The 14,672-nt window shown below is 41.6% G+C and overlaps 1 protein-coding gene across 1 annotated transcript in view; it reads right to left on the bottom strand.

Annotated features, from left to right (window-relative positions):
• Positions 1–496: 496 nt before the first annotated feature.
• BEND2 (BEN domain containing 2) overlaps positions 497–14,672 on the bottom strand; it is a 63,026-nt gene continuing 48,850 nt past the window's right edge. The window contains exon 11 of the mRNA XM_082246764.1: positions 497–1,663. Within this exon, the coding sequence (XP_082102890.1) occupies positions 1,506–1,663 (158 nt within the window). The 3' untranslated portion in view covers positions 497–1,505. The remainder of the gene's footprint in view (positions 1,664–14,672) is intronic.

Below are 14,672 nucleotides of genomic sequence, written 5' to 3'. Positions count from 1 at the left end.
GTAGTATGTTTGCAGACTGCTGTACCAGTAGGTTAGCAGACAATCAGGGTAGTCTATACTACACCTAAAAGTGTCACTTTTTTTTTTGAGCGTAGTAGTTTCTTAATAGGGTTTCTCTCTTTTAGTCCTTTTCTTATAACAGGTTCATGAACAGAGACGACACTGAGTTCAAAAGAAAAGATGCCTGTAAATCCTAAGTTGTCACCAAAGGCTTCTTTCTCACTTGTATAGCTATTGTATAGGGCTCCTCTATAGTGCTCACAGTAGGATACTCTCTTCTCAGTGAAAGAGCTATTTTACTGGTTCGGGAATGATAGAGGCCCAAGTGCTTTTTGCCTGACTGGTTTCTTAAAGTTGATAAAGTTATTAGAAATATTTTTTGCAATCAGTTCCAGTCTTATGAGCTTTACTAACATTTCTTGAGGTCAACTAAATATCTTTTAATCTGGCCATTTTGTACATCAAAAGAATGCTACTGTAAAGAGCATATATAGAAAATTGTCCCCCCCACAAACAGAAAGGCAAGTTAAACACAAATTAATGGATTTGTAATACCCGACTCATTAACTGGAACACTTGACTCCAATGACTATTTGCAAGATTTCATTATTGCAAGTCCCTATAGTTTTTCTTTTAATGACCTTAATTGTTTAAACCTTTTGTTTATTCAAAGTATGGCCATGTAGCTTTTGTACACGTTTGTGATATAAGACTGCTTTTGTTTACAATTAGGACTTTGATGAAGATCATATAAAGGTTTAAAGCCAGAAAATTCCTAAGCGTTCACACCTTTTTCTCCCAACTGCATGCCATACCTTATAATGATAACGTGAGTTATAACAATTCCTCTACTGACCTGTGAATTGACTGTGTCACTACTTACAAATCTAGCAACACACACCATCAGGCTTTTACTAAAATTTAACATTGCTACTCACCAAAATACAATACATGGTACAGTAGATCATCACGGTATTAATGGTGCTCATGTATTACACAAATAATTACACATACAATTGTGCTTGTTTGCAAATGTAAAAACAAAAAAGGATACCTATGCAAGGTGTTGAGGTTCATTAACAAAAAACAGTAGAAATAAAAACAAACCTTTCCACACAGTTTCCTATATTTAGTTAGGTACATTTTCTCTAGAAATCTGAAACCTATGTGAACATGAACTTATAGCAAAACGTAAGAGGAACTTTTGGAAGCAATGACAAAGGACAACAAGAAACTAATATAAAACAAGGTATGAATATACCTTTAATGGCTGAGATGATAACCATTGCAAGGCTTTTTGAGACAATGAAATATGTCAAAGTATGGTTTAGCAGTTTTGTACTGGTCTGTACTCCAGAGTAGTCAACGAAATTGCTTCAGTAGAAAAGTTTTTTTTTCAGTAGACAAAGGCACATCCTGGCACAGACAAGTAATTTTCCACAGAAAGTCATCAAAATGAGAAAGTGGTGGCAAAATGGCTTTCACAGCAAGTGTGCCTAGGGTTTTCAGCTACCAAGGGAGGTAATTTTCCGCGTATGAAATGTTGCTTTTTTCTGATCATGGCGTAGGCTGCGAATGGTACTGTTAATTGCTGCCACACAAGCTTTCCAGTCATGACCACAGTCCTTAAGATCAAACGATGGGTAATTCATCTGTAGGAAATCTAGAAGAAACCAAACAAGAAACAGTATTTGAATTGCATTTGTTATACAGTGTTTGAAGCCATGCACAACATTCAACTTAACAGACCAGTCATGTATGGTTGGAAGGCCTTCTATTAGTAATAAGGCATGTGTAAAAAATGTACATATGATGCATGCCTACATACACCCACAACTTTCATAAGAAAAGTCAGTTACAAAAAAAGAGGAATATTGGCTTAGCTGTAAATTCCACATCTTGGAGTATAGTACAGGAAACAGGCAGAGTATTCATACAAAATGCATTGCAGGCGTGTACCTTCAGTTAATTGGACACAAGCAAAGCCTTAGTGGACTTCACCCCAACCCCCCCGACCACCTACCCTTTAACTCTACCCTTCTGAGTCCTCAGCTTTGTAGAAAACAATGCAGAGTAAACCAAGGAATGGAAGGGATGGTGGCCTATGTCCTGTACTGTACTCCAAGATATTGAATTTACAGGTAAGTGAAAAGTCTGCTCATCTTAATGGTAGAGTGCAGGACACAGGCAGAGTATTCATACACCATGGGATGTCCCAAGGCAATGAATAGGAAGGGTGGGCAACGATGGGGCCAACAGAATTGTGCCAACAAGCTCTACAACAAGGGTTGACCCAACTTCAGAAAACCGCTGTGAGAAACTGGAGGCCAAATTCTGCATCAGCAGAAGACTGGACATCTACCTGGTAAAATTCTAAAAAAGTATGAATAGGTGGCGGCCTATTTAGCAATTGAGCTAAAGAGGCTTGGTGCTGAAATGTCCAGGAAACTCACACCACTTTCATTGAATGGGTGCATAATACCGCAGAAGGAAATTTCTCTTTAAGAATGTAAGCGCTAATTAGATTTTGTATCCTTTGTGCAATGGTGAACTTTAAAGTAGGGTGTCCCTTGCAAGGTACAGGGAACAGGACATACAGCAGTAGAGCAGTAGCCATGAGGTATACTCTTAATGGTTCTGACTATATCCCGGTAGCATAGAGAGATTTGTATGCTTAAGAGAAAAAGCATAAGGAATGGGAGGACAATGTCTTCATTGAGGTGGACCACCTTTGGGAGAAAGGATGGCCTTGGGACAACCTTGTCATTGTGAAGTATGAGGAAAAGCTCTTTACAGAAACATGACTGACAAGCCATCCTCTAGGGGAATATCCCTGATAGGTTCAAAGGGTGGTTTCTGTAAGACAGAGAGAACCAAGTTGAGTTGAGATCCCAAGGAAGCACAGGGTGCTGGCAAGGAGGGTTTAATATGAGACATTTCCTGAAGAAAGGATTTTTGCAAGGGAGAGTAAAGCCAGGGGCCTTTGAAAAAGAATGTATGCGGTGCTACTATTTATGTGTCCCCAATGATATATTACTGTGAATTGATTATAATAAAGTGCTAGACATCGTTAATACATCACATAATTGGGCTCCACTCCTGGGTCCTGCCTCCTTGTTAGTGGTCCCATTGGTGCGGGCTCGACTCTTACAACTCATAAAAGTTGGCTGGTCAGCGTATTGTTTTTATAATGACATTACTTGAAGTTTCAATGCGGCTGCACCCATTGAGTCCTTCTTGGCCTACGTTTATCTTTTTGTACATCGATCTGCTGTTGGCCCTATATGATATTCATTGTTTGTAACCTTATCTTTTTCTTTTTTTTTTAATAATAAAAAAAAGAAAAACAATAAAATTGTTATTTAGAAAAAAAAAATCATCACATAAACCATGTCAAATTCATAAATCATAAAGTGCCTTTAAATCATTAAAAAAGTGATCTGTGCCTTTTAATAACTATACTGCTTGTGTCCTCAGCATATATAAAGTCCATATACATAAAAAGTCCATAGTATTCAAAAAGAAAAAAATAAACAAATGTGGAACAAGCGGACAAAGAGGGGCAGTCTGGAGGGTGGAAGGGGCTAGAGGTGCAGAGTGAGCCGAGGATTGGCAGATTTCATGATTCTTATCTCCCCGTACATGCACGCATAATGGAGTGTTACTGAAAAGTGTCCATTCATCCCAAAGAGGGCAGCTGGGGACAGTTTGAGAAAGATCAGTGGTTTGCAAACCAGGCACTTGCACTTTCATGTTCTGGTGTGTGTGGAAAAATAAGAGGGGGAACACATGGTGTTTTCACATAGATCACTGAAGAAAGCTGGAAATTTGAAGCACTGAGCACTTTTTACACATTTCAAGATTGTTTCTTCAATTTGTTCTTTTTATACAGTATACTATGGGCTTTATATATGCTGAAGCTATTTAAAGGCACAGAGCACTTTTTAATGATTTAAAGGCACGGATCACTTTATGATTTACGAATCTGATAGGGTTTATATGTGATGGTTTAATGATGTCTAGCACTTTATTATGAATTGATTCATAGTAATGTATCTTTGGGGACACATAAATAGTAGTTCCACATACATCCGAACATTTCAGGCTACCCCAATTGGGGTTAACCATTTGTGCAGGCAGCTATAAGTGCAACTCAAATTTTAAAACCTTAGTGCAGGGTTTATATTTTAATTTTACTTTGAAAAAAAATGGATAAGGCCATGAACTGAACTTTTACTGAACTGACTACTTAAGACTAATTTCTGGTAAAAACCTGATTGTAGGAAGGCCAGAATGTGAGGTACAGAGAAAATGTTGAGAATGAAGTGCCTATTTTCACACCAAGCAAAAAAGGATTTCCATGTGTGAGAATATATTTTCCCGGAGAATGCTTTTCTTTCTCCTTTTTTATTTTAAATAGAGTAGGGAGGGTTATAGCCCCTGCCAGGTTTTTTTTTTGCCATCTGTGTCCGATTGGGGGGATAGCACTTCACTTCCTATCCCACAGCCAAACCAGGAAATGAGAGGAGATCCCTGCAAAATGAGGGAATCACCAGGGTTACCAAGACTGGTGTCCTCGTTGGAAGATTTCCCCTCTAATACTGTTCTTGGGATAATTCAATATTTGGGTATTTCTTTCACTTTCAATAATAAAACACAGTAACATGACAAATAGAGAGGTGGAATCTCCCTAATGGGTCTCAGAGAGTAATAAAAACTCGACATTGGTTTCAATCCCTCCGCACTCTAATCTAACTAAAACTGGAAATTTACTATCAAATGCTTACCGTAATTTTCCTTTCTTGGTGGACTCCATGGCAGCATACGTTTGGGTAGCCCCACCCTCGCTCCTACCCCATAGGACCCCACTCCCATAATTTTCAGGCTGAGACAGAGGCCGTGTTCCGTAACTAGCCTACTCATAACTCTGGGAGGGAACTCCTGCTGCCATGGAGTCCATCAGAAAATATGGTATTTGATAGCAAATGTTCAGTTTTACTGACAGACTTCCATGGAACCATACGTTTAGGAGCAAACCAGCCCAAAAAACAAGGGTGGGATGTCGGAAGAGTAGGGTTTTTTAAATCATAACCAACAAACCCTATGGATAGATATTGACAGCATTAGGAAGTTAGCTACACCCCACAAAGAGCCAGAACAGCTTTAATGGAAGACAAGTCATCCTCTGACTATTCCTGGCGCCCTTTCACAAGGAGCCAATGAAGCCTACACACTCCCGGATGAGTGTGTGGTGACTGCTTCCATAGAAACCAAGGCCTAAGCTTTACAAGCCTAATGACTAGCTGGAATGACAGATCCAGCAAAAATTCTGGATGACATCTCTGTCCCGCTGATTCTGCTAGAGAGAGTGACAAATATGTCCTAAAATTCTACACAAAACAGTAGCTTGAGAGCATGCTTGAAAAATCCCAATATTGATGGCAAGGAACCAGTTATTCTTGGTGGTCCTGCATATGGGAGGAACAAATCCTTTGTTCTTATAGAATGCCGAAGCCACCTCAGATTGCTGCCCAGTATGGATATAAACAATATCCATACTGGGCAGAAAGCCGCAAGGCCCAGATCCCGTTGAATCTCCTGACTGAGAAAAATAACCCATACAAAGGCTGCCTTCATGACTGAGACTTTACTCAACACTGAACTGAAATAGAATCTATCTGGAGCAGCAAGCTGTCAAGGGGCCATAAGAGCCCTGATTCTGGCCAAGCTTCCTGCTGAGGATGTAGCCCTAGAGAGATTGACATCATGGCTCAATGCTTACTTACACTGGACTGGAGGGGATCCCATCTGAAGCTGTAAGTCACCAAAGGATCCTGCCTAGCCTAAAGCTGTGATCTTGGCAAACTTCCAGGCTGAAGAGATAGCCCTTAGAGTGCATGTCTTCATAGCTCAGTCTTTACTGAGGCTGGACTGCAAAAAGATTTCATCTGGAGCCTGCCAGGAAGTCCAAAGCAAGAAGTAAACCCTGCCTAGATAGTCTTGGTTCTCCTTCGAGTCTCAGATGCAGCCCCCCATCAAAGTTTTGGATGAGTAAGGGATAGTCTACCCAGGAGAAATTGAATATGACAGGGGCTGCAGAGATCAGCCCTCTAAGAGAGCTTTAGGATCAGCTGAAGTCCGGAACGCACCTGACCAGAGGACTGAAGCAAGGAAAAAGCAGTTCAAACTGAACATGCTTAATTCAAATCCCTTTGTAGGATTTATAGATATTAGCTTAGAGAAACAACAGCCAAGCCTGATTAGTCTCTTCCGGCCAGGATGAGAAAGTGGAAGAGATGAACAAAGGTGGAATATTGCTCTTTATAACAGAAGATCTCACCCGAGAGAAAGGACTTCAAACTGATACCCCGGTATCAAAGGCAGGAACCAAGGCCTGTTTGGCCAATAGGGGATTATGGAAAACACTGCCATGGTCTTAGAAACAGACCCCCCCCAATAAACTGTATATGGATCGAAATGGAAAGCATATGGCTTGTGAGACCTTTCCTGATCTGACAAAGCGTCCGCACCCAGTGCTTGGCCAAGGCCCCTAGGGAAAAGATTTCCAGCATGCAACAGGAAGGAGATGCTACCAGATCTAAATCTGAAATCTTGTCCAGAGATAAAATTCATTTGGAGGGACTTTTATGTAGGAACCACTTATTGCCCAATTGGGCAACAGAATATGGATTCTTCCCAGAAATTCTTTGTAGACTCAAAAGAGACAAGAGAGATTCTACTTCACCCAGATCACAGTCATCTCTTCCTCTTCTCAGTGGACTGACCCTGCAGATTCTGACCTGCCCCCTGATGTAGGACACCACTGTGAAGTTGTTCAGCCTCACTGGGGACTAAAAAGCCTGCTGTCAGATGACAAAAGGCGAAGGGAGCATGAAAGAGCTGGCCAGAAAACCAGAGTGTTCAAACTAACTTCCCAACCGGGAGTTCTACTGGCAAAACAACTTTCCGACAGTGGAGTTCCACTGGCAATAACTCAGCAGCACAGAAGATTTATTACTGTGCCTGCACCTTCGGCTTCATTTGCCTGTTTGCAAAACATGAATCGCTAGGTGCATGATCAACATTGGAGAAAAAAAAGCCTTTCAGGACAGAAGGTCTATTCTATTGAGCACACCTCAATATAAGGATGGGAGAGACCATGGTCCCTATCATCAAGTATTGAGATGCTGATAGGTGAAGAGAGGAAAGTCAGAAATACCCAGCATTCTACCACCAGTATGCTCTAGTGGCAAAAACCGTGTATCCTGAACTGTGATAGATTAAGCTCTCAGATACAAAAGTATTTGCGTAGCGAGTCACAAAACCCTTTTTGAAAGACTAGCCAGCCAACCTCTTGTAGGGTTCTGAGAACTCCCGCCGTATACTTGACAGGAATTCCAGTCTAGAGGAGGAGGAGTGGATCGAGAACCCAACCAGCAGACATATGCTGCATGACATCTTAATACATGTAGTAACAGAGGTATGTCAGAAAACCGCTCTGGGAGTTGGAAATAGGCATTCCTCTGAGCAACAATAGTACTCCCCTTAAAATCGCATTTGCTGGAATTGGAATTGCCGTCCCTAGAAACGGAAAGAACCACGTTGGCTAGCAGAACTTGCTTATTGTTTCTGGAGCAAAGGATTCCTCCTGGCACAGTCAGAGGCTTGAAGGTGGCTAATTGACCAACAAGGCCTGAAGTGCTTGACCTGACGGTCCAACGAAAGCTGTATCTTCCTATAAGAAGAGGAGCAACCAGGTACCCATAAGAAACGTATGGGTGGCACAAATATGAAAAACATCCAGTAAGCAACCTCTTATCCAGAAGTGCAGCTCCTGACTACTTGGTTGAGGACTCTTTCTCTCTTCAATTCTTTCTGGACTCCAGGCTGGAACTGCAGGAGCAAACCTTTTTGGAGTTAGACACTGACTCTTGAACTGCAGTCCTTTGTCATTCAGCAGACATGTATTCTGAGTGAAAGAGGCCAGACTAAACACAGCTCTTAGCTGTCAAATGAAGCTAGCCCTTGAAGGGGGCTGTTTAGACCAGGGATCCTCAAACTACGGCCCTCAAGCTGTTGCGGAACTACACATCCCATGAGGCATTGTAAAACTCTGACATTCACAGACATGACTGGGCATGATGGGAATTGTAGTTCCAGAAAAACTGTTTAAGGACCCCTGGTTTAGACTCTCACAATGCAGACAAGATTGTCCCAATTGTAGAATTATTTCCAGCTATTTGCTATCAAATGAAGCTAAGTCTTTAAGGGGATTGTTTAGACTCTTGCAATGCAGACAAGAATGTTCTACTTGTCAGAATTATTATTTAGGATAGAATATTCTTCATCTCAACTTCCATTGCATTGAAAGAGAGGCAAGGGTTAAGTCAGGCTTCTAGGCTGCAACTGCAGACATACAGTGGGTACGGAAAGTATTCAGACCCCCTTAAATTTTTCACTCTTTGTTATATTGCAGCCATTTGCTAAAATCATTTAAGTTCATTCTTCTTCCTCATGAATATACACATAGCACCCCATACTGACAGAAAAACACAGAATTGTTGACATTGTTGCAGATTTATTAAAAAAGAAAAACTGAAATATCACATGGTCCTAAGTATTCAGACCCGTTGCTCAGTATTTAGTAGAAGCCCCCTTTTGATCTAATACAGCCAGGAGTCTTTTTGGCAAAGATGCAACAAGTCTTTCACACCTGGATTTGGGGATCCTCTGCCATTCCTCCTTGCAGATCCTCTCCAGTTCTGTCAGGTTGGATGGTAAACGTTGGTGGACAGCCATTTTTAGGTCTCTCCAGAGATGCTCAATTGGGTTTAAGTCAGGGCTCTGGCTGGGCCATTCAAGAACAGTCACGGAGTTGTTGTGAAGCCACTCCTTCGTTATTTTAGCTGTGTGCTTAGGGTCATTGTCTTGTTGGAAGGTAAACCTTCGGCCCAGTCTGAGGTCCAGAGCACTCTGGAGAAGGTTTTTGTCCAGGATATCCCTGTACTTGGCCGCATTCATCTTTCCCTCGATTGCAACCAGTCGTCCTGTCCCTGCAGCTGAAAACACCCCCACAGCATGATGCTGCCACCACCATGCTTCACTGTTGGGACTGTATTGGACAGGTGATGAGCAGTGCCTGGTTTTCTCCACACATACCGCTTAGAATTAAGGCCAAAAAGTTCTATTTTGGTCTCATCAGACCAGAGAATCTTGGAGTCTTTCAGGTGTTTTTTAGCAAACTCCATGCGGGCTTTCATGTGTCTTACACTGAGGAGAGGCTTCCGTCGGGCCACTCTGCCATAAAGCCCCAACTGGTGGAGGGCTGCAGTGATGGTTGACTTTCTACAACTTTCTCCCATCTCCTGACTGCATCTCTGGAGCTCAGCCACAGCGATCTTTGGGTTCTTATTTACCTCTCTCACCAAGGCTCTTCTCCCCCGATAGCTCAGTTTGGCCGGACGGCCAGCTCTAGGAAGGGTTCTGGTCGTCCCAAACGTCTTCCATTTGAGGATTATGGAGGCCACTGTGCTCTTAGGAACCTTAAGTGCAGCAGAAATCTTTTTTGTAACCTTGGCCAGATCTGTGCCTTGCCACAATTCTGTCTCTGAGCTCTTCAGGCAATTCCTTTGACCTCATGATTCTCATTTGCTCTGACATGCATTGTGATCTGGAAGGTCTTATATAGACAGGTGTGTGGCTTTCCTAATCAAGTCCAATCAGTATAATCAAACACAGCTGGACTCAAATGAAGGTGTAGAACCATCTCAAGGATGATCAGAAGAAATGGAAAGCACCTGAGTTAAATATATGAGTTTCACAGCAAAGGGTCTGAATACTTAGGACCATGTGATATTTCAATTTTTCTTTTTTAATAAATCTGCAACAATGTCAACAATTCTGTGTTTTTCTGTCAGTATGGGGTGCTATGTGTACATACATGAGGAAGAAGAATGAACTTAAATGATTTTAGCAAATGGCTGCAATATAACAAAGAGTGAAAAATTTAAAGGGGTCTGAATACTTTCCGTACCCACTGTATATAGCACTTAGGGACAAGTCCAACACTAGGCTATTACCAGAAGACGCTACACCCCCCAATGACACACCCAATCATCCTGATTGAGTATACCCCTGAAGGATACAGCATCCTCCAATGACAACTCCATGTATACAGCTAAGCTGATGAAGGCCACATTACCCAAACAGGCGACTCATTATGCTGGATAACCTATTCCCCATAATTGCTTTAATCTGACATCCTGCACTGCAGGTAGAAGTGTTCTGGATGGGGTTTGAAACAACCCAGTACTGCAAGAAGCTAACCACTAAGACATTCTGCTGCTCTGTCCTTCTGTTCAAATTGCACCCCTTTTCAAGAATGATCTTCTAGCTTAAACATCATAGGAAAAAAGGCAATGCACTCCTTTGGAATTGCTAAATACTTGCATTGCAGGTACCTCTGCCATTTTAGGCGTCCTAGCAGCCTACAAAAGGAGGTACAAAAAACGTGCTCAAAGATCTTCCTCAGCTGCATATTCCTTTTAGGAATTATTTGAAGACAGTTAAATTGGCCAATTGACTGGTCCTGCAAGGAAAAGCTTGTCTTGGCTACCCATGACAACCTGATGGTCGCTGTCCTCTTGCTCCCTGGATGCCTGAGCAAGGCAGGAAATTCATACAGGGTTTTATCAGCCAAGGCATGAGCAGCAAAGGCCCAGTTTATGGTGTGCATAATACACGTAGATCTGGAGACGCTTAATAACAAGTGTCCATTAGTCAGCTTTAAATACACTAGCATTAAGAGACCCGCAGAAGGGCTGACAATCCAGGAACAGTATCAGTAAGGAAGACACTGCTATAACCTGCATGGAGCAGACAAGGCATAGAGGTATAATGCTGTAGAGGACTTGTTCCAGAAATAAATAATCTCAGTAAGTTTAAGGGAGAATTTCTACTTAGTTAAGAAAATAAATATTATAACATGTACAATTTCTACTCAAGCCATGCAGTAATTTATTAAATAACCTTCCCAATACAAACTGCAGCTGCTGATGTTTCTTAAGCTGTTCAGAGAGACCAAAGTAACAGTTGTTTGTTTGATAGGTGAGAGAAAACTCCTAAAGGGAGAACCACTGCTAAAGGATTACTACTACAGCAGACTTCTCTACACTGGTGATTTCATTAGACAGAGCCTCCAACACAGAAAGAAAAACCTTGCTGAACAGATATCTGTTCAGGACAGAAAGCAACTGCACCAAAGTTTGATTAAAAAAATGCTCCAATGCACATCAGAGCATAGACATCTCCTTAAGTTTTCATTTTGGTTATCATTTATTTTTATTTTCTAACAGAAGTGGAGTTACTCCCTACCAGCCGCATGGCATCTGGTCCATTATGCTTACCTCAAGCCAAACATACTCACGTATCCTGGACTTCGTGAACAGAGCAATTGATGCATCTGCAGGACAACCCGGATCCCAGCAACAGCAGAGCACACCGTCATACTGGGCACACTTTAGAGGTCACCCGCTTTTAGCACGGCATCAGACCTAGCGCAACTGCTTGCCATTGGCAGAGCTTCCGTTAATACAGGTGTCAATCTTCTGCGCATATGTGCCATTCACCAGCCTGTTAGCCGGGCATTTGGTGACACAGGATACTCCAAATACCTGCATGTCTGTCCCGTGTGAGACCCCAGTGGACACGAATTCCAAAAGGTAGGAAACTTTATACAAAATGGTCCTTATGAGTGAGAAGGACAAAAAAAGAATGCCGCCTCTGGCTCAGCCTGAAAATATATGGGAGTGGGGTCCTATGGGGTAGGAGTGAGGGTGGGGGTACCCAAACGTATGCTGCCACGGAAGTCTGTCAGGAAAAATATTTTTGCCTTTGATTGTACTTTAATACCTGGGTTTCAACAGCTATACTGTTAACGCCAGAAACTGAAAAGGACTGGGTTTTATAGCGATGAACCACAGCCCTGGACCTATATAGTAAACCGTCGCTAACTTAACACGTGAGCTGATTGGAGGGAAGGGACTAACTCCATTTCACACATCACACTGGAACAGCGCTGAGGCTGTCATTTAGGTGGAGATCCCTCCCCTGTCACTTTTTTTCCTCTTAGTGTCAGGAAAACTTATCAGAAGTTACTCATGCTGATAGCAGAGGAATTAAAAAGCAGATAGAAATTATACTTTGGGGTTGATTTACTAAAACTGGAGAATACAAAATCTTGTACAGCTGTGCATGGTAGCCAATCAGCTTCTAACTTCAGCTTGTTCAATTAAAGTGCTACTAAACTAAGGACCCTGCATTCACTATATCTGGTCTCCCACAGTACGCAAAACATGGAAATGCAATTATTTTAATAAATATAAACTGCTGAATAACTTTTCTCATCAGCAGTATATAGCAGTCTTGTGACTTCTATCAGTGTCTGGCTGAGCAGTGGCTAAAGCTTGTAGGAGGAGTTTTCATTCTCCTATGACTGTCCTATGAGGCTGCATGACCCCTGACTTTCAATTGAGCATGTGCAGAGTGCCTCCAAGGCTCTATACTATCAGCAGATAGATTGGGGACAGTAAATGAAGAGAGGATCAGAGAAGACAGGATCAAACAGCCTTTTTACACAATGCAGAAGATTAACCCCTTAGGTTCAACAGAGAGTATAACAAGCATGCTTTACAGCATATACATACTTATTTTACTGTTATGGGTTTAGTAACACTATAAGCTTTGACAAAAATTCTGGAAACTGATTGGTTTACAGTATATGCAGAGCTGCACCAGATTTCGCACTCTTCAGCTTTAGTAAATGAACCCCTTAGGGCTCTTGAAACAAGTACATACTATGGAGGGATATGCTTTGTTCATATTTCATATAGGAGATTTACAACTACTTTAGGTCAACAGGTATTATGCATAAATTGCTACCGACATCCAGAGAACTGCAGACTTACTAAGCCACCAATGCTTTAACAGAGAACTGAATACTCTGCCCAAAAAATAGGCAGGCAAAAGACTAGTCACCAGTATTTCCTGTGGTCTCCCTGCAGTTGAGGTTCCCCCCCAGAACTGACTTCCCAAGACACGTTTTTATCCTTGATAAAGGGGTATGACCCTGAAACATGTCAGTGTAATGGAGTTACATTATCCGTTTCCCGACCATATACAGTACATATATACGGCAGCAATGTGGCTCTCCCCTGCTGGATCACGTACCTAGTATTGGGACTGGCTGCAGCATGAACCAAACGATCGGCTCTGGAGATTACCAAAGAGAGCCCTGTGTAGGTAAACAAACACAGGGCTCTCTCTTCTGAAAGAATCGATGTGCTGCTTTTTTATTTCCTGCAAAGCAGGAAGTAAAAAACAGCACATTGCTTAGCAAAAACACCTCAAACAGTACACAGTAAAACATGTTGGCCACACATTTAACCCCTTGATCGCCCTAGATGTTAACCCCTTCCCTGCCAGTGTCATTAGTACAGTGAAAGTGCACATTTTTAGCACTGATCACTGTATTGGTGTCACTGGTTCCAAAAAAGTGTCAAAAGTGTCAGTTGGATGTCTGACTTGTCTGCTTCAATATCGCAGTCCTGCTATAAGTCGCTGATCGCCGACATTACTAGTAAAAAAAAAAAAGTTTTAAATAAATATATCCCATAGTTTTTCAAAGCTATGCCTTTAGCGGAAAAATATGTAGCAGAATACATTTTGGCCTAAATTGATGAAGAAATTCGATTTTTTACCTTTTTTAATCAAATACCACTAAAAGAAAGCTCTTTTTGTGGGGATTTTTTATTTTTTTTTAATTTGAGTACAGTGTCGCACAACCCTGCAATTGTCCGTTAAAGTATCTCAACGCCGTATCACAAAAAAAGGCTTGGTCTTGAAGGGGGTAAAACCTTCTGGAGGTAAAGTGATTAAAATGGTATTAAAAACAAAAGCAAACATTACATTGCAGCTTACAAATTCTTAGATAATGCATTGGTTTTCTTTTTTAGGCTTCTTGCACACAATGCTCCTGTTTGAGCATCTACTTTTTCAGACGTATTTTCTCACAAATGCGCGAAAACTTTTTCTCACGTTCTTGTTCAGCACAATATGCAAATGGACATTTGTGCTCAATTGCGCGTATTTGTGCGCATGAGGCGTAAATTACTGACCAAAAATGCTGATTTTTCTATTTTGTTTTTACTGAAGAATGCATGGTGCTCGTTTATGCGCCTGTGTGCATAGGCACATCACAATTAATAGGTTGTATTTTAGCTCAGTTAAAAAAAAAGCTGCACGGAGCTTTTTCAAACTGCAGTTTGCAAGAGGTCTTAGGCTTCTTTCTTTTATTTTCACCTGGTAATCCTGCCAGTAAGTCTGTTATTTTCAAACAGTGCAAGCTCTCCTGCAGATGTTGCAATTGCAGCGTTGACACAAACCATTTATCCACTGACAGGGGTGCTTTTATTTATTTATGTAAAACCTTTAACTGCTTAAAAATTGTGAGCTGGAGTTTGGCTTTAATTTGTTAGTCAAGTCCATCTAAATCTGCTAGTCTAAAGCTACCCTACCTGACACTGACATTGCTGCTGTCCAAAGGTGTCTCTGTTGCTCCTTCAACCAGAGTGTACACATATAATATAGGAGGGTGTTACTGGCCAGATCCTCAG

This window comes from Pelophylax lessonae (genome assembly GCF_965119305.1).
Source record: "Pelophylax lessonae genome assembly, chromosome: 2".
In the NCBI taxonomy this organism is placed as follows: domain Eukaryota; kingdom Metazoa; phylum Chordata; class Amphibia; order Anura; family Ranidae; genus Pelophylax; species Pelophylax lessonae.
The sequence above is the reverse complement of the archived record's forward strand: the minus strand, read 5'-3'. Positions and strand labels throughout refer to the sequence as shown.